At 39.9% G+C, this 20,113-nt stretch overlaps 3 protein-coding genes across 4 annotated transcripts; 1 reads left to right on the forward strand and 2 right to left on the reverse strand.

The window, feature by feature from the left end:
- The first annotated feature begins 1,389 nt into the window (after positions 1-1,389).
- Positions 1,390-7,270, forward strand: rab9b (RAB9B, member RAS oncogene family). The gene is made up of 2 exons (XM_041990064.1): positions 1,390-1,473; positions 3,882-7,270. Exon 2 carries the CDS (start codon positions 3,962-3,964, stop codon positions 4,568-4,570), a length of 609 nt encoding a protein of 202 aa, XP_041845998.1. The 5' UTR covers positions 1,390-1,473; positions 3,882-3,961; the 3' UTR covers positions 4,571-7,270.
- On the reverse strand, positions 7,264-13,808 carry LOC121642967 (myelin proteolipid protein-like). 2 transcript variants are annotated; one of them, XM_041990062.1, is made up of 7 exons: positions 13,650-13,806; positions 11,942-12,128; positions 11,659-11,815; positions 11,268-11,436; positions 9,935-10,008; positions 9,778-9,843; positions 7,264-7,835 (listed from the first exon to the last, which is right to left on the reverse strand). In XM_041990062.1, exons 1-7 carry the CDS (start codon positions 13,651-13,653, stop codon positions 7,671-7,673), a joined length of 822 nt encoding a protein of 273 aa, XP_041845996.1. In that variant the 5' UTR covers positions 13,654-13,806; the 3' UTR covers positions 7,264-7,670. The 2 variants fall into 2 exon arrangements, with proteins under 2 accessions (XP_041845996.1, XP_041845997.1); XM_041990063.1 differs by having other exon boundaries at positions 7,695-9,377; positions 13,650-13,808.
- Positions 13,809-14,097: 289 nt separating this feature from the next.
- On the reverse strand, positions 14,098-19,473 carry pcdh20 (protocadherin 20). Its single transcript, XM_041990061.1, has 2 exons — positions 19,397-19,473; positions 14,098-18,973 (listed from the first exon to the last, which is right to left on the reverse strand). The coding sequence occupies exons 1-2, from the start codon at positions 19,451-19,453 to the stop codon at positions 16,457-16,459; spliced, it is 2,574 nt and encodes an 857-aa protein (XP_041845995.1). The 5' UTR covers positions 19,454-19,473; the 3' UTR covers positions 14,098-16,456.
- Positions 19,474-20,113: the final 640 nt, after the last annotated feature.

A 20,113-nucleotide genomic window follows, 5' to 3' on the forward strand; every position in this document is an offset into this window, starting at 1 on the left:
GGGAAATCTAAAACTGCATGACCTGAAAATGCCAAGGTCAAAAACCACTGTCAAGTGAATATTACCTTTGAGCCCCTAAGCTGACACTGCATGAGAAACTGTCACCCCACCTTGGTCAATATAGCCACATGAGCTTATAGAGGAGTCCTCTGGAAAACGATTACCACTGAACAAAGCCCACTGCTGCATCCAGAAATGTAACCTGAAACTGCACTAGGAGGAGGAAGCTATAAATAAACTTAGCAGAAATGATGCTAAGTTCTCTAAGCACAAGCTCATCTAAGAAGGACAGAAAGATAGAGAGTGCATGTTCTGTGGTCTTACAAGTCAACATTAAAGCTTTTAGGAAAAACAAACAAAGGCCATCAGGCTGTCATTAGTGAAAGAAATTGGAAAAATGGTGGAAAAATTAGCAATAATGATGATAATGAAGTGCATGTTCATGCAATGTGTGGCTTGCACATGGGTAAAATAAACATTGATACTGAGATGTATTTTGGGATGTTAGAAAAGAATATTCTAACACAAAGGAAATGTCTAATTCTGGGAGGTCCTTTTTTTCAGCTGGAAAATGCCAGTCATTAGTCCATGCAGCTTGTAACAGCATGGATTTGTAAACAAAAAATGTTTGTGCTCAACTAGCCCACCTGCAGTCCAGATCTGTCAGATTTAAAATATATGGGCTATCATGACGGGGAAAATCATTTAACAGAAACCACAGACTGCTGAACCAGCAAACCATTTTATTGAGCAAGAATGAACATACTGTCTTTGCAATACTGCAACATTTATATTCTCAGCCCCCAAAACCCAAAAAGAATAACTAAAAGCAAGGTTCATGTAATACAACAGCAAACACTCCCACTCACAACCTTACTTGTTTGTGTGTGGTGCTGACAAGTAATTCAAAAATTTTAATATATATTTTAACAATAATTACAGTGTCCCTCGTCTGTAAAAAAAAAAAAAAAAAAAAAAAGAAAGAAAAGAAAAGGTTGTGTCATGACTCTCTTCTGCTCCCTTTCTTCTCAAAATAAAGCCTGAAACGGGAGCCCAAAATCCTTGAAGGAAAAAAAATAAAAATAATAAAAAAAGACAGAATTCCAAAAATGCTATACAATAATGTAATGTTTCAAAAGCATATGGAGGAAGCAGATATTAAGTATAGAGATTTTGTGACTAACATGAAACACTAAATATTATTTTTTCTTTTTCTCTCAAACTAAAAAAGAAAGAAAAAGAAAGAAAAGAATAAATAAAAAGAGTATGTCTGAACAGTCCACACATCTCAGTCACAGCTTTGTATTTTCGTTGTTCAGGTGGGGCGACTAATCACACTGGCTTTAAGACCCTGGTTTGCCTGGGCAGTGTGCACGTGCAACTCCTGGACGGGGCGAGTACGTCACGACACTCAATCTCAGTCAGATGCAGGGGATCAGGGCAGACTTCGCAATATTTACAGTCAGAAACAGGGTGAGTGAAAATACCTGTTTATGGCAGATTTAACTACATATATATCATAGCACTGCAACATTTTTAGATAAATATAACCCATCTTTAAAATAGTTTTAGCTGCTTATATACTAAGGCTAGCGGTTAGCTTGACCAGGACAAGAATGTCAACAAGCCGTCATACTAGCCGGCTAGCTTGCTAAGCTGCTACATCACTATAGATATGCTTCATCGCATTTTGGTGTCGGATTCTTGTTTCGGTTCCTTGTTAACGTCTCCTCTGTAATACTTCCTCCACAGTTTTACAAAAATAATCAACAACTGAATTCGTTCAAAGTTTCCTTCCCTCCAAGCATTATTGACAAGCTGGTGCATGTTTGTGGTTGGCGCAAGTGCAATTGACGTATCCAGGGCCACTGTTGTTGTAGTGTAGTACTTCTTAAAAAATATGCCCAAATAAATAAATAAAAATCCTTTACGTTAATGTTCCGATCAATGACTGAAACCTGCTCACTTTCAATAGCAAAGTGTTTGTATGTTGTACAAGCATGAGTCAGTATTTTTATATCATGTAGTGACCAACAATGTTGTCTGACTATTGCTGACTAAGACCTTCGACATGTAGGTCCTTCACTCCTGTCATTCTGTTACTGAAACTAGTCAGCCATTACATCTGACATGACTTACCCAAATAGGTACATTTCAGGTTATTCGAGAAATTGTTTCATTTTTTTAAATTACTTTTGCTTTTTTAATCATAGATAGATAGATAGATAGATATTTAATTCATCCCTACGGGGGTAATTCATATAGTCCAGCTGCCCACAATTTTACATAAAACACATATTAATAGAAAAAAAATTATCTACAATAAAATTAATAAAATAAGAATATCAATAAAGATTTAAGAGCTATAAGAGTAATAGTTCCCATTATAGGCTTGAAGATCATGTTGGAAGCCAGTATTGTACAGTCTAATGGCTGTGGGGACAAAGGATCTCCTGGACCTCTCACTGCAGCTGCTTCTATGTCCTGTCATGGTGTTATGATGGGGGTGTTTATTATTGTCCAAAATGCCTAGCAGATTCCTCCTCATCTGCTGCTCCACCTCCATTCTAATAGGGTTCAGTCCTCTACTCAGCACAAAACTAGCCTTTTTTAAACCAGCTTTTCCAGACATCTGCAGTCTTTGTCTGTAGTGCACTTGCAATAACAGTGTGATATAACATCTGCAGCATCTAACTGCTGACATCGAAGTACCTGAGCTGCCTGAGAAAGAAAAGGTGATTCTGCCCCTTCCTGTATGCTGTGTCTGTGCTAACAGAACACTTCAGCATCAGAATCAGGTTTATTTGCCAAGAATGAACAAAAATAGGGAATCTTTTGCTGGCAGATGTTGTCACTATAGTGGAAGTATTAGGATAAGTAGAAAAGTAATAAAATAAGTTAAGGAATAAAATAAGTAGGAAGTAATAAATAAAACAGACTCTTATATAGTGGTGTCTACTATATACAGAGCGATACATACAAAATTACAACTACAAATATCAAATAAATTTACACTGTATATGGTAGATACCAGTAGCGAAGTAGTATAAAATTAAACACGTGCGTGATGAGGTGTAATTGTGGATTGCGCAACCGGTTAGCAGTTTATCTGTTCAATAACATGACCAGATCCTGTTAGTCCTGGCGTGCAGGGTTCTGAGGTGCCTGCCAGACAGGAGCAGTTCAAAAAGACTGTGTACAGGGTAAGAGGAGTCCTTTATGATGTTCCCTGCCCTCCTTTGAATCCTGGAGGAGTACAGGTCCTGAATAGAGGGCAGAGGGGTTCCAATGATGTCTGCAGTCTTTACAGTACACTGTAGCCTGGTCTTGTCCTAGTCTTCTAGGCTAGAACTACCACCCTCTGTGTAGTTCTGCACAGTCTCTACCTCCTCCCCATCAATGCAGACTGGCTGGCTAGGTGTTTTATATCTCATGAAATCCACCACAAGCTCCTTAAGCACCAAGACGTGTTCAGGAGAAGATAGTTATTTTTACTCCAGTCTGAGAAGGCCTCCACGAGGTCCCTGTATTCCCCCTCCTGTCCACCACTTAGACATACCACAACAGCTGTATCATCCAAATGCTTCTGTATGTGACAGGAGGACTGCATCAACTCCTGAGTGTTCCTGGTAGACAAACTGGAGGGTGTATAGATCCTCAGCAACCCGCAGTTTTATATAGCAGACAAGAGCCGCTCTAAAGTCGGCATTATGTGGTCTGTAGTCATTCAGCTCCACCGGTAGGCCATGTTGGCCAATAAACAGAAAATGAATAAATTCAGTTTTAAATGTTTTCTGATGAGTCATCACATTGCCCCCAAAGCTGCACATTGTTTTCCTGGTTATTTATTATTTATTTGTCCTTTTGTTTTCCCTTTACAGGTTAAGTTGACCCTGGTCTGCCACCAGGTGCAGTGGCCTGAAACCCACTGAGGAGGCCTTGCAGGGTGGGAAGAAGAAGGATGAGTGGAAAGAGATATCTTCTGAAAGTAATCCTGCTTGGAGATGGTGGAGTAGGCAAGTCCTCCTTGATGAATCGCTATGTCACAGACCGTTTTGACTCCCAGTCCTTTCACACCATTGGTGTGGAGTTCCTTAACCGGGACTTGGAGGTGGATGGGCGTCTGGTCACTCTTCAGATCTGGGACACAGCCGGTCAGGAGCGCTTCAAGTCATTGCGCACACCCTTCTACCGAGGTGCCGACTGCTGCCTGCTCACATTTGCAGTGAATGATCTGCAGAGCTTCCAGAACCTCGGCTGCTGGAAGAAGGAGTTCATGTACTACTCTGATGTTAAAGACCCTGAGCGGTTCCCCTTTGTGGTGCTTGGCAATAAGGTAGACATGGAGCAGAGGGAGGTGGGGGAAGATGAGGCTCGGGCCTGGTGTGAGGAGAACGGCTGCTGTCCTTACTTTGAGACTAGTGCTAAAGATGACACTAATGTGACTGCTGCATTTGAGGCAGCTGTCAGGGAGGTTCTGGCTGCTGAGGACCAGATTGATCATACACTACTGAGCAGTACCATTGATCTCCATGGTAACCGTAAAACCTCTAGATCATCTTGCTGCTAAAAGCACAGGTCTCAATCCTCTTTGTTCTGATCTCTGGCTGAAACTTGCCAGTGTGGTAGGTTTTAAGATGAGGTGATACATTGTTTATGGTACGCAAACTTTACCACAGGTTCAAGGTACTGAGTACAGCATCGACTAAAGATAATATGGGTGAGCTACAGCTGCTTTGAGGATGGTGGTTTTAGCTGGTGTCTTGATTGGTGAAATACTGCTCAAATGAAGGTACAGGCAAATGGTAAAAGGCATATTCATTCAATCTTTTGTGCTCTATCTGCTTTGAATGATTTTGTACAAAATGCTTTTACTCAGCTTCAACTTCGAAAATACATTTTAATGCAATTAAGCATTTTCTTCCCTTAATGAATTAAAACAGTGGAAGAGAGAATATACCAGCTGTTGGAGCTGCTCTATTGTCTGTCCTTATACAGAGTTTTCTGAGGTTTTAAAACTATTGATAACAACATTGCATTCTCTTTTTATCAGCTGTTATTAGCTAATGTATTTTCTTAACACAGTGGCTTTGTGTGATATTTTCCCAATATTGAGCTTGAGGTCTCCCAACATCACTGGTCTAATATATTTGAGGTACAGGGACTTTTAATAACTGCTGCACTGAAAAGGAAGATTATCTTATCTGTTTTCAAAAGGAAGGGAATTATAAGCTTGAGATTTTGCAGCAATGACCATACGCATTGCGTACGAGCTAATGTGGCATGCATTAATTTAATTAATGGTTTTACCGCTGCACTATGTTGTAGCTGGGTGTGTCAGGGAATCAGCCTTTATTGTTTTGTTTTTTTTCTGGGACTGTTTACTTAACCAGGACAGTTTGTATCACATTATTTTCTGGTAGTACTACCTCTTGTAGTCTTGATAAATTTTTTTCTCTGTGGAGCTCACATTCGTCCTTCAAAATGTGCTCTTTGAAGATTTTTTTTTATTACATTTATGAAATTTTTACATTAGGCTTCATTATTTGAACTAGGACAGATTAAAGTCTTTTTCTTTCTGAGCAGAAGAAGTTGCAATTATAAATGGCATCTTTATAATCCTGTGTCTGTCTTGTTGATTACGTAGTAGGCCTTAACATTCCAGTCTTTTAGCTTTGCCTTGCCTGAGGGTCCCCCCGTGCATTACTGATAAATGACATATGCCATGTGCTGTCAGTGTGGTCATTACAGGTCTCAGCTGAATGTAAAATAGCTTACGCAGAGTCATTACTTCCAGAATGTGGATTGTTCATCACTTGTCTTCTCCATTCATATAGTATTTAGGGAGACATTCTGAGTATTCCAACAACTAACTAATGTTTACTTCTGGTTTTCAACTACGAGGTGCTTTTATGTCTATATATTTAAATACCCATTTACTTGCCACAGGTACATTCATTTTGGTTTTCCCAGTGTTATTGTGTTTTTTTCCAGGGGGTTTGTGTTTTTCTGTATAGTTCTAAACTCACCTGTGATTGATTAAACTGAATCAGTGTCATCACAATTTTGATTTCCAAATAATATTTTCGGTTTCGCTTTCTCAAACAACCAATCTTAGAAAATGTTTTCATTTTATCCCTGCAGAGTCGTTCTGCTCCTTATTACAGCCTCGTGTTGTCGCACCTTCCTGAGTTATGTTGATCTTTTCCTCTCTCAGCCTCTGAAGACAGTTTACCTTCCAAGTTACAAACGTATAGTATTTCAGTGCATGTTCAAACTAATGGTGAATATAACAAAAGCTTCACTGAGAAAGTGAATCTAATTCAATCAGGTACTGTTACATTCTATACTGGAGCTCACAATGTAGTTGATATGATTGCTGTTTTAATTTTATAATGCATTTTTTAAACCTCCAAACTTTTGAGGGAAACTTTACTGTGAACTGAGTTGGGCATTTTGAGAAATCCAGGCTGTTAGCCTAAATTAACTCAAAGCAAAAATGAGGGCTGTTAGCTTTGACAGTATTAATGTTTTTTGTGATTTACCAAGACATTGTTACAATATTGTGTGTTTTATCCCATTTGGACAAAGTTTACCTGAAAGCCAACTTAGATGAGAATCCTATACCCTGGTATTTGCTGGTGGAAAAACTTTTGATAAGTTGCTAATGCCAGTATTTCTCTTTTCTTCATACGTTTCTGTAATATTTATGAATGTAATAATGCTTTCTGTGGTCTGCTCAAATTAATGGCTTATGTAAATTGCAAAGTGCATTCATTTTATAATGTTGAGAAATGACAGTGAACATCTGTTTCACGATCAGTGCTCAACCTATGAGTGTAATTCAAGCTGTGTGAAAGTCAGACTGTTCTTATGTGTTGATCTAATGGACAACTTCCCTTACTCCTCTCTTTGCACTACTGAGGATAAGACTACGGGGAATATTCTCCAGCACTTGGCTTCAAATAAAACATGCATCGTACCAAATGGAGACACCAGATATTGTAGAGTTTTTGTGATTATACTTAAACACCGTTATTTCTTTAAAAAAAAAAGCCATTTGAAAGTTTTTTTTTTACTCTGTCAAATGTTTGGCTTCTATCCATCCTTTGTGTCATCAATAATAGAAAATGTGGATGTTAAAATTTGACCTGAAAATGCTTCTTACTTAGATGTCATCATTGATGTGTCACTGTATGACCAAGGATGTTAATGATTCTGAGAACCCACAAACACTGTTCTTCTTCATTAAAAACAAACATCAAACATGCATTGCATCTTTATTTTACCTTCATCAAAAGGATATCAGGTATGCACTGCACACTGAAAATCAGACCTGGGCAGAGAAAAATGCATTGTGTCTTCCTTTTCAAAGTACATATTTTTAAATTTCTGACTTGGGGGCATTTTTTTAATATAGACACTGGTCACATGCAGCACATCATACGAAACAAGCACAAAGTATTGAGCCCAGTTTAGAAAAAGCAAATTGTCAAACTGCATTTGTACCAATTAACAACTTATTAAAACAATGAAGGGAGTCAATTTCACAAACACTGCAAAGTAATTCTATTTAGCTGCGACACTTAACAAAAGAGGATCTTTTAACGAAAAAAAAAACAACTAAAATGTGAGTGTTATAGAAAGCTTTTGCAGCCAAACAGTTGCTGTCAGGAGATGTCAAATGTGTTTGCAGGGTACGGGGAGCACAGTATCCCTCCTCTGTCCCTTTGCATCCTCCTGTACAGGTCATAACTTCTCCTCTCCTCTTTCACCTTGTGCCTTAGCATTTTCAGATACACCTGGTATACAGCCAAGTGAAGGCAACAGTGAACCTGTGGACATATGGAGAGAATACAAAACACCTTACGAAACAACAAAACACTGCTTCCTATATGTGGCAGGAACTGTGGAGCACCAGTTAAACACTTGCTGGGCTTTCACATGGACTCCAAAGGCACAGTGTATAAAGTCTTCAAAGCATTAATTTTATTCCCTAATCTTATATTACTGACGCATGCACACATAGACTAGACAAAACCAAAACAAAAATAAAAAACAAACTACCATCCAGCTGCCTCCTTACAAATCCACCAGTCACAGCTAAGCAAGATTTCACCAAAAAGACTAATCTACTTTATATGTTGCAGAAACTTGTGTTAGTAATACTCAAAATTAAAATTATCAGTGAAATTAGCTATAATACTTAAAAATGTGTTATACAATAACTACGACAAGATTCCTAAAGAATTAGAGCAAAACAAAGCTGTTCTTTCTCTGGAAAAGTACCTTAGTCGTGCATCAAATAGCAGGAGGAACACACCTCAGCCATGTGTTTTGGTGTAATATCACAAGGTTACTTCATAAGTTAGCACCTAGTGCTTTTGCCATCTCACAGTAATGAGAAACAATTTCAGACCTCACTAGATCTAAACAATACTTACCCATTTGTCAGTAAGAGTCTATGGAAAATACCCTAAAATTCCTTAAGTCCCCTTACTCTGAATCCATCTTTTCCATTATTTGAGGGGAGGTGGGTGGGAGGGTCATGCAGCAGCATGTGGATGTGCATGTGGTTGTGATCCCAGAAAAGCTGCATTGAGGCTTCACTGAGGTCTAACCCTCTCTTTGTCCTGAAGGCCCTATCCTTTGACATGTAATATAACCCTTTGGCAGAGGCTCATAGCCCAGGTGGCCCCCAGAGCCGGCTCCTTATTGGCTAGCTTTTGAAACAGGCATGACTCCATTGTTGTGGCTTTTCTCTAGCCCGTGAGAAAAGTCCTGAGGTCAGCGTGAGACTCCATATGCATGCTTGTCTGCCCCCATGGCAACCAGATGTGAAGGGTAGTAGCCATGGTAACCTCTAATTCCCTGTTCTCTCCTAACAGCTGCTACTACTTGTCCATGTTATAAATTGCTGATCACTGATGTGTTAATTCATTAGTGGCACGTTATCTGTGTCTTGAATAGAGTGGGAGGCAGAAATTAGTTTTTAACACTATCTTCAGGTGAGCAACTATAAAAAAAAAAAAAAAGGAAAATAAGTATTTTGCTGATGTGACAAAAGGAAATAATACTTAAGACATGTGATCAAAACAGCAATTACACCATTAAAAACAGAAAAAGAAGAAAACAAACATCCTTACAACAAGTAAAAATATAAAAACACAAGATCTTCAAAAGTCCATGATCACATGAGGTGGTTTAGTGCAGATGAAAGGATAGAGGTGTTGCCATCCCTTTAGATCCCCATGCCGATGATAAAGTGGTGACAGAGTAGACAGGAAGTTGGGTGCCTAACACCGTGCACCTATGCCCTTTCTTCCAAGATACCGTAGTACCGCAAAGTTATAGGTAGTTGACACAGTATAGGTCAGCTATGAAAAAAACAAACAGAAACAGGAAAGAAATCAGAAAAAAGAGCAAAGAGAAAAAAACCCCACAACATCCGAGAATTCTTCAAATAACAATGAAACATGACTGGAAAGTTAATGGCTTTAACTTGATAGCTGATACCACAACAGCTTCTGTAATGAAGCATGCAAGTATAATGGGTGCACCATTTGCCTGGATGCCTAGAACACCACCAGACATTACGGCATTATTATGATGCTTGTGTCAGCTGAGAAAGAGGAACAGAGAGCAATAGTACATAAGTCATCAGTCATGGAGGCCTGAGATGCTTCCCTGCCTACACTTTGAGCGTCACTCGGTCACATGAGCCATAAGGCTGCTGTTGTACCCAAAACTGGCCTCAGCCTCTGCACACTCACTCACCAGAGCCAAGAGAGTGATGCCTGCGCCGGCGAAGGCAGCAATGTACAGGTCATAGGTCATGCGATACTGATAGGGAGAGATTTATCAGTGATGATAACATGCCTTCATTTCACATCAAGCAAATTATTAAATGTGACAGCAAAACATAAGTTGTTACCTCTCTGGTTTTGCAAACATTGGATAAGGTCATACCACAAGCTTTCCCTGGAACTGCATTCCATGGTAAGAGTCCTGTTCAAGAACAAAACAAGGATTTAAGGTCTGTTATGGAAATAGATGCTTATTTAAGGGTTGTGTAGTACTTTAAGAAATAAGGAGTTTGCTAAGCTCCATTTCTGTTTATCCCTTTCAGCCTAATTTACGTATGCTGTATCGTTTTTGGTCTCTTTTTTTCCTTTATTCCCTTTGTTTTTGATGATGCAGTGCATGTTGTTGCTTTTCTCAATATATGCTCTATAAATATAAATAAAAAAGTTGATTAAAAAATCTGCTTAAACAAACTAAATAAAATGATCAATTATTGTCCTTAATGTCTATAAATTACATGAAGACAAAACCAATTTTGTCATCATGTAATTATTTTCTGTTTGCAGATTACCACACATTTGATGTGTTAGCAAGTGTTTACACCCTGAAGACAGGACATGTGGGACTAACAAAAAAAGAAACAGCAGTGCCCATGTTTATGGTAATGAAACACCAAACCACCCAGCATGACACCGTGGCTCTCTGTGTTGTAAACGTGTTTTTAGCTATGCACTAGGGCTCTAGCAACGGAAGTGTTGGCTTGTAGGTCTATTGGCACTTTGCATCTCATCAGCTGTTGGCTTGATTGCTATGAGATTTTGTAGTGTTAAAAGTCCTCAATGCATGAATGAAATTGACCATTTCTGGTTTATAGAGCAATGTCTCAATTATAGAGTAAATTGCTATGAAATGTGGTACAAGTATTCATGTTCCCCTCCAGATATGATTTTTAATTTCTCTGACTTTTCCTTTGCCATTTTCAGGTCAATATTTTGATAAATTGATCAATATTAACAATTTTTTTTAAATCAGCCACAGCTAGAATTTATGGTAAAAGCTTATTTTCAGCAAATGTTAGCATGCTAACACATTGAAGTTATCTAAACAGTTATTTGATAAACCCCTGTGTTACCATGACTACATCCATGTCCATGCTGGCTTTACAATTAGGACTTATTAATACACATCTTTGTTAGCATGTTGACTTTACCATTTAACACCTGTTAATACCGTCCACCATAAGATAAAATAAGATTTATTAATCCGCCAAAGGAGAAATTTGTTAAACACTGTATGAATGACTAGTACTAGACTCCTACTAGAGTCAAAGCTAACCTTGGTTAAATAGTAGGACTGTTTCAGTGACACTAGACCTTATCAACAGTAAGACAGACTAGAGAGAAATCAGATATTTTCCATGGATGAATACAATTTAACATTGGTCACCATACATGAGATATTACCGTATTGCCTTGCATCAACGCAGAGCTGGTTGATACTTGCTGGAGTCTCAGTCAGAACATCAATGGTGTGGCAAGTTGCATCCATGTTGTAAAAGAAATAGACTGGCAACGCCGAGAAGGCAAACACCAACAGCCACAGTACAGCGAGTACATATGTCATCACGATAAACTGTACAGAGAAAAGCACAATGCGCATTATGATAAACAGATGCACATAAGTATTCACTTCAATATTTCTTTTTCTGTTAAGCTTTACTTATGTCATTACTCAAACATACACACTGTATACTTTTTAGGACCCTTAAAATGTTCAGCACCAACCAGGGAACGATATGCACATTAATCCCACCCACTCTGTCCCTTTTACTTGTTCCACCCTGGGCCCTCTCACCGAGGAGCTGAGGCAGCGGCCACACATGGTGCTCCTGAACTCTCCAAAGGTTTGCTTGGCAGCGCTTGTGGTGTAGAAGCCCTCAGCCAGCAGCACGATGCAGTAGAGGAAGAAAAATGAGGCCAAACCGTAGATGACATACTGGAAATATTGAATACTATGAGGAAGAAAGAGACAGAGAAACAGGCAGAAATGCAGTGTTATGCAGAATATAAGCTTTCAAATTAAAATTTACAATCTGAGAGGAATCACTGATGACAGAAATGTAGAAACTGTGGCTTACATGTAGGCAAGGGTGATGTAGTCTTGAATGTTACGGGCAAAATAAGTCTCTATGAGTCTCTCTGTCTCTGTGAGTGCCTGGTGCCCACAACCGCAGAAGAGGGCAATGCCAGAGAAGCACAGCAACGTGGCAACAAGGGAGCAATATGGCACCCCACCCAAACAGCGCATACAGCAGTCATAGAAACCTGTTAGTCAAGAAACAGTAGCAGACATGAAGTCAGGGCATGTTGTCAACTGATGCACTGCACAACAGAAAGAAAAATTATACAACTGAACTATGCAAACTATCACAGTAACTTGTGCTCTTCGTAGAAAGGAGTTCCTATAAAAACTGAACAATGAGATTTTTTTATGGAGTGAATTCCACATAAAATTCTACAAGTCTGCTTTCAAAATCTGGGTAACCAAAACAGAAACTATCCACAAGGATGGAAATTACAAGTGGTAATTTGAGATTACAGTTTCTCACTAAAAAGTAGCTCATTCTGTGACTCTGTGCCACTGCAACTGGAAGTTCACTTGTTAAAGCTGTGCATTCTCCTCAGAATTCATGTGCAGTTTGGATGGATGCCCAGGGCTGAAGGCACGGGGGCTGCGCCTGCTCTGACCCCACCTCACACCCTGACTCCATTCACCACACAGCATGAGGAGTGTGAGAAAAGAGGGAGGACGAGGAGGAGAGACAAAGTGAGACAGAGAGAGAGGCTGCTTTTGTGACTGAAGAGACAACAGTCTTTGTCCCACAGGATCGTAGGGGCACAAGGGCCACCAATGTCAAGCAAACAAAAGCCAGAGGCACCTCTTTGCTTGACACACACATGCACACACTCAGACCTCCTTGTGAGGAGACGCATAGGAATGGGAAAATGATAGTAGGGAGCTGCCAGCACTGGAAGAGGATGGAAACCTAAACAAACAATGCAACTGTGTACATGTGTGCCATTACACACTTGCATGCTTGCATCCACACGGACAAGCACAATGAGAGCAGACAGACTGTGGTTGGTACCATTACAGTAAACACAGATGGCAGGAAGGGGCAAATAGATGGTTCTTTAATGGAACACGTCTACACATGGCTTTGTTTTCTGTCTGGGTGAGAGAAGCACAAACTGTGACTTCTGTCATTTAGATAGCACGACTTTTCATATGGAAACCCAGCCTTCTTAGATTACTATGGAAAGTAATCAAAGTGTATGTGCACAAAGAAGTGCAAACAGGCTTAGACAACAAGTGCCTTATAGGTTACATAGTACAGAACTTTAAATGTCAAATATATTTAAACCTGCGCACCTTGTACCGATTGACTAATCAAGACATCATGAGTCTGTGTCTGAACTACTGTGGCCCGCAGAGTTCCGATTTTGACCCAAATGAAAAGCGTGGTAGAAATCATCTGCTTCAAAATGCAAAGCTAAGGCCAAGTTCGCCTCTCTAAAAATTGAGAAAGACTATCACCGAAAGCAAATACGACAAGGCTCTTGTGAAAGTAGCCCTGCCATCTCAAGCATGAAATAAATCTCATATCGGTGGCGCATCAGCCGGTGAGTAGCTGCCCTCTAAACTGACCAAAAGAAAAAACTTATTAACTTCCGACACCCTTTCATTATCCCACTGATATCAGGGTGCAGTCACACACAACCAAACTGAGATTTGATGAAAATAAAATATAAAGGCAGCATGTTTTAGGTGCTGCAGGTTCTTACCCATGTCTGGAAGGATGCGTTCTGGACTTGTTGACTACCACCGCCTGCACCGCAGCTGGTCCGCTGATGATATGCGCCTCTCGCCTTCGGCCCCCGTATATCAATCTCAACTCGCGTTCTGTTCCCCCAACAATGGACAGACCCGCAGATGACTACAAGTGCAATCTTAAAGAAACAATGTCGCTTTTCAATGAACTTCGGGGCGGGAATAATGAGGAGGTCAGGGTTCTTAAACTTGCAGACATTTAGTAAGTTCATTGTTGATGCCAATTTGCATAGAGGGAGATCACCATGAGGCATCTTATGCAAATACACGAGTGGACATTTTTTTCTCATGAAAAAGGCGTATTCTCCTATGCAGTGGTCATCGAAAAAACAAAAAACAAAAAAACAAAACAAACAAAAAAAAAAAACAAACAAACAAAACAAACAACAGCATGCAGATATGTCATGTGCAAAATATGTTTTATTGAGCTAAAGAAGCATAGCTACAACAGCATACAGCTTAAAGAAAGGTAACTTAAATTTGAATAAAAAAAGAAGGATCCATGTACATTCATATTTGCAAAACAAAATAAAAGTAATTAGAATAAATGAAAATGAGTGACAGCCATATGTCCCATGTGCAGACCTTTATTGTAAGTAAAGGGACATGAAATAGCCTAAAACTGGCCAGTGGACAGTCTGCTGATGCTCTTCAGACTTAGGAAATTGTCAGATCTTATCTGACTGCAGATACAAGGCTGAACAAGAAAGGTCTGAAATCTGTTCTGGTAAAACTGATATGTGCTTTATCGCCGCTGTCTTAAATGGTTTCCTACCTTGCCATGCTTTGTTAAAGTTATATTTAAACTGGGCACCCAAAAACCTTTAATGTGCATAACTAAAAGTCACACTATCATGGCTAAGGAGCAAAGGGAAGCGAACTTTTAAGCATCAAAACAGTTTATTTTTAATTAACTAAATTATTATTATTATTATTATTATTATTATTATTATTGTTGTTGTTGTTGTTTTTTTTAAAAAAAAGAAAGCTACGTGATCCAAAAGTCCCCAGCATGCATTCACATACAATCCACCATACTTGAGTCAAATCCAGTCCTTAACCTTCAATTAAATGTTCAGCTTGAGTACAAAGAGATGTGCTGTGAGCGAAGCAGGGCAGCATGCAGCATGAACACATCCCTGATTTCAGGCGACCTGACAGTGGCAGAGTGAGAGACTGTCCTCTGATTCATCCTCACCCTCTGGCCAAATATCTGAAAGAGCAGCCAAATTAGGTTTCATGTGTGCCCAGTAGATGGCACACTTTCCCCTGTTACAGCATTCATTTAAACATCAGTGCACTATCACAACAGAAATTATGTGTAAAAGTAATTTTCTTTAAAAATCATATATACAGGTGATATGATTCTATGTAAAAAAAAAAGTAAACACTTTCTAAACATGATTGTCAGATAGCTCAGGAACATCCTGATTGAAAAATACAACAGGCCTGCTTTGATATAAATTTGTGTTAGTCCAACAGAGTCTGTGATTGTGCTTGTAAAGAAACTACTTTAATTTACAATTTGGTTATGGAGCTCTTAATTTGTTCTCAGTTAACATAGTTCGTCTCACAGTGCACCTCCTATTAGATTATTTATTTTTCAGCTGCTAGCTCAGAAATCCTCAGAGACACCACTCATGTTATACAAGCCATGTTCTCCACTAACCACGTTGTTGTACATTGTGTTTTACAGGCTCTTCTTTTTTTCCCCTTTTCTCCTTGCGTTTCACTACTTCCTTCTTTCCCTCCACACACAGGCATACCGAAAAGATCGCTAAGTTGATCACAATACTGCAAAAATGAAAAGATAAGTTTTAGTTTTAAAACATCAAAACAATTAGACCTCCCACTTTGCACATTTCCAGACCTGAAAAATACCTTGCACACTGACTCATTCATATTTAATACATCACTTAACCTGCTTTAGATCTCACTTGTTCCCTAAATGCGTTATTTCAACATGATAGCAACATCCTATTGTAAAGACTTCTTTAATCTCAGTGTGATTAATAAAAAGGCTGTTGAGACATTTAATGTCAGCGTTTGTGTCTTTTGGGTGCGATCCAGTGTGGTGTGTTAGAAGCTGTGTTATCAGGTAACGTGTGTGAGGTGGAGACTTGAGATGTTGGTGTGCCTTCCCTCTGCTACCATTCACCTGTCTGCAGTCACTCTCTTCTCCCTGAACTTATCTCATGGCTTCTTCTTTGTATACTTTCAACACTCCCCACTGAAGGAACATTAACCCCCTTTGTGTGCCTTAAAACCACAGAATCCCCATCACTCAGAGTCAGACACCTGAGAAAGACCCAATCAACTTAGCAAATGATTACTTCAATTTTCCTGCTTGCAGGGGTCATGGGCAATAATCCTCAAAGTGGTTACAGGCAATGCTGGTATCTAACCACTGACTTGCAGTGATATGTCATATTTTTCAGTGGCTAAAGTGCATACATCACTTGTGACAAATTATATCTATATTGTTAGAGGCTCTGTAAAACACACAAGGAAAAAAATCTAACTGGAAATACTTCTCTTATCAAATAACCTTTTATATCCTATTGTGGTGGCTCTGAGAAGATTCTTATCTGAAAACTGTCTTTTTCCACAGAATTTCTCAGTTTAGCTGCTGACAAACATCCAATCTTGTGTTTTTATCAGCTTCATGCAATGACCAACATGCAAAAGCCTTAGACAAAAATGTCTAATTTTCTCACTGTTTTCATCCTTGGAATTGGGAGAGAGATGACTTTTGATTGCTCTATTCATCAGAATAATATTTGTCTTTGAGTCTGAGAGGAATCTCATTCTCCACCATGTTTGTCCTCCTGTTCTTTTGTAGACTTCTGTTTTTCAGACAGAAACAAGCTGTTATAAAAAAAACCATGGATGCCAGGAACATGCCCAGGCTAATAAAAAGTATCACCCATATAGAGGTATCTCGTTCACAGATGGAAGCCTTTGATGGGCTTTGAATCAAGTCAGATGACCATGTCCATTCAGGCACCTTGTCCAAGTAACAGTGCTCCATGCTTTCGTTGACTAACAGATTTATCCAGATGGTGGTGTAAAGTGGTGTTGGTTTTCCGCTGTCTCTTACTACAATAAACAGGTGGTGCATTCCCAGGTCTTCATGGAGAAGCTGCTGACTTAGAGTGATGTTTCCTGATCTGGGGTCTACTTGGAAAGGGCTGCTTTCTTGTGGTGGCTCTTTTGCCACAACAGAGTATGTGATCTCTGAATTCACCCCAGAGTCCTTATCGATAGCATAGATCTTTGTTACCATAGTACCTGCCAGAGTACCTGGAGAGACAGTGAGGCACGAGGAGTTACTGCTTGGAAGGATCACTTTTGGCTGGTTGTCATTGATGTCCTCCACAAACACAGTCACTCTGGCTATGGAAGTCAAAGCGACTGGATGGCCATTATCGCTGGCTAATATATAGAGTTCATGGCGGTCCTCTGTCTCACGGTCCAAGTTGGTGGTGGTGCGTAGTGTTCCCTGTCTGTTATCCACAACAAAAGTTGCACTGCTGTTTATAACCTGTAATCCTATGTTCCCATTCGCTCCTTCATCTGGGTCTTTCACCTCTATCTTTCCCACCTGGGCAAGTGGTGGTGCATTCTCAGGGATGAAAAAGATGAAGTGAGGGGTTACAAAAACAGGTGCATTATCATTCTGGTCCAGAACACGAATAATAATAGTGGCGTGGGACTCCAGTGGAGGAGAGCCACAGTCTCGAGCAAACACAGTAATGTTGTACACACCCTGCTGTTCCCTATCCAGTGGAGCCAACACAGAAAGTTGACCTGTCACAGAGTCCATGTTAAAGATGGCAGACGTGTATTTGTGCAGCTTGTAGGTCACTCTGCCATTGTAGCCACTGTCTGCATCAGAAGCTGACACTTGCATAAGGGACATTCCTGGCTGGTTGTTTTCTTCTACTTCCTGCTGGTATTGAGACTGGGAGAAATGTGGGGCATTATCATTGACATCTGCCACCAGTACCTTGATCTTTTGCCTCAATGATAAAATTACAGATCCTTCAGCTGATCTACTGTGCACTACCACAGAAATGATATGCTCTCGTTTCATCTCATAGTCGAGAGACTTTGATGTGGAAAGCAGATATTTGCCATTCTGTGGGCTCAAAGAGAAAGGCACATCACCCTCGATGGCGAGAGATGAGCCTTTAAAGCTGCTGTCACCCTCAAGCTCTAAAACAGCTAAGACAGTGGGGGGCTGGTTCTCTGGTAACACCACAGTCTGGTTTTGATGCTCAGCTATGAAACTGATCTTGATCGTGAGCTCTTGGGTCACCTTGGGGAGCACGGATATGGTTACCTGAGTTACTGCTGGGGGGCAGTGAGGACCGGTTGCTAACACTTTCAACACCAACTCCTCAGACTTATCACTGTGGAGGTCTTGTGCAAGTTGAATGTGCCCAGTGTGGCTGTTGAGGCTAAAGAGTTTCTTGGCTCTCTGAGAAACTTTGGGACTGAGGGAGTAAATGATGGCAGCATTTGGGCCTGTATCCGGGTCTGTGGCTATGACCTGAGTGACCACCATGTTCTTTGGGGAATCTCCTTGGATGGTGACACTACCTGGGCTGTCAGAGCTAAAACTTGGGCAGTTGTCATTGACATCTGTCACTGTGACTATTAAAGATGATGATGCATTTAAAGGGTGTTCGCCACAATCAGTGGCCACCAGCTGCATCAAATAAACATCCTGAGTCTCCCTATCTAGAGCTTTTTGTACAACAATTATGATAAAAAGTTTGTCTTCCTCGACTTTTAAAGTGAAAACTCCCCCAGCACCCTCAAGGTGGTACTGCACTTCTCCATTAATGCCTGTGTCCCTGTCCTGTGCCTGGTCATCCAGTGGGAAACTAGTCCCCACAGCAACATCCTCAGGCACCCTCAGGTGAATTTCACTATTTTTAAAATGCGGTGCATTGTCATTGATGTCTTCTATGATCACAAGAAACTGTATAAGGTCCTCTGAGGGCCCCACAATAGCATTGTGCAGAATAATGCATTCCTCATCGTTTGTTTCCCCAGGGCAGAGACCCTCACGGTCCATCTTTTGCTCAGTAGTGAAGATATTCCCAGTGTTTGTGTCCATCCGCAGATATTCCTGGGTCAGAAGCTGGTATGGTGGAGAAAAATGTTCCCTCAGTGATCCAACCAGTGTACCAGGTTCCAGTTCCTCTGGGACTGAAAACTGTACAAAGCCACATGTGATCTGCTTGATGTGGACCACAAGCAGCAGACTCTGGTGGAGAGAGAAGAGAAAAAAAACTGAACAACCCTTTTTTTCCTTGTAAAAATCTACCTGTATTTTTAATTCCATTTCCTCTGAACCTGAATGAAGTTCAAGAGACATTTTACCAGATGGTGGTAACGCTTCATGGCTCAGTGAGCTCTTTGAAACGCAGACAACTGTGCAATGATGGTAATGTGATGCCTTTTACTTATCTTCAATTACTCTCACATATAAATAAGACAAGGTGTTTTCTCTCATATATCTGCAGATATTATACAACAAATACATATGTGTAAAATTTAAAGAGCTTTTGAATGTACATGATATGTTATAAAACCAACAGCTTTACAAGATCTCTAGCATTAACTTTTTATTGTACACAGACAGAAATAAGATGCCATTAGTATCAATAATGTCTTTTGACTCACTGACCTGAAGCAGTCCAGTCCAGTTCATATTATAAGGAGTCCCATGGCCCATCGCCCTCATACATGTTACTTAACTAGCCTGGAAGCAAGTGATCACCAAGGAAAGAAGCAGCAATTTAAACCTGCTGAGCTGAAGGCATAATTCATTGATGCCCCTCCTACAACACTTACTACAATAACAGTTGAAGTACTTTCCAACAAGAATATGAGATTTCAGAGAAACAAACAGGTTTACCTGCATGAGCTTGAATGAATGTTTTTACAGTCATTCCTGAACAACGTGTAAGTATTTAGTTAGCTTTTGCACTTGAACTTCCTTTTGTAGGCCCAGGTAATAAACTTCTAGTAATTTCTGAATGTTGATCCAAGCTCCTTCTGTGTACATTTTCTTTCGAGGCATTTCTTTTGATGCCCTAATCTTTATAAATAACATGACTGCAATAATTAAGGTTCCTTGTGTCTCAGCAGGAAGAGATAAATGTGTAAAGCGATGATGTCCTCAACATTAATAGAAAAACTAATTGCTTATGAAACACATCAGCACATTTTAGGAGGTAATGTTGCATTTTTGTACTTGATTTATCTAACAAGTTTCTAAATTGTGGGTTGATGTTTGATCATATGGAAAAATAAAAATGACCCAAAAGTATACCAAGCTGCTTTTTCAGCCTCAACACTACACAAATGCAATACAATGCTCACAGGTATCTCAATTGGGAAT

This window comes from Melanotaenia boesemani, chromosome 7 (assembly GCF_017639745.1).
Source record: "Melanotaenia boesemani isolate fMelBoe1 chromosome 7, fMelBoe1.pri, whole genome shotgun sequence".
NCBI classification, from domain to species: domain Eukaryota; kingdom Metazoa; phylum Chordata; class Actinopteri; order Atheriniformes; family Melanotaeniidae; genus Melanotaenia; species Melanotaenia boesemani.

Coding starts and splice junctions, on each gene's coding strand:
- rab9b (XM_041990064.1), top strand. CDS start 3,962: ATGAGTGGAAAGAGATATCTTCTGAAAGTAATCCTGCTTGGAGATGGT.
- pcdh20 (XM_041990061.1), bottom strand. CDS start 19,453: ATGAGGGCGATGGGCCATGGGACTCCTTATAATATGAACTGGACTGGA. Junction 18,974..19,396: donor ACTGGACTGGACTGCTTCAG/GTCAGTGAGTCA, acceptor TCTCTCCACCAG/AGTCTGCTGCTTGTGGTCCA.
- LOC121642967 (XM_041990062.1), bottom strand. Junction 11,816..11,941: donor TACATCACCCTTGCCTACAT/GTAAGCCACAGT, acceptor TCTTCCTCATAG/TATTCAATATTTCCAGTATG. Junction 10,009..11,267: donor CGTTGATGCAAGGCAATACG/GTAATATCTCAT, acceptor GTTCTTGAACAG/GACTCTTACCATGGAATGCA.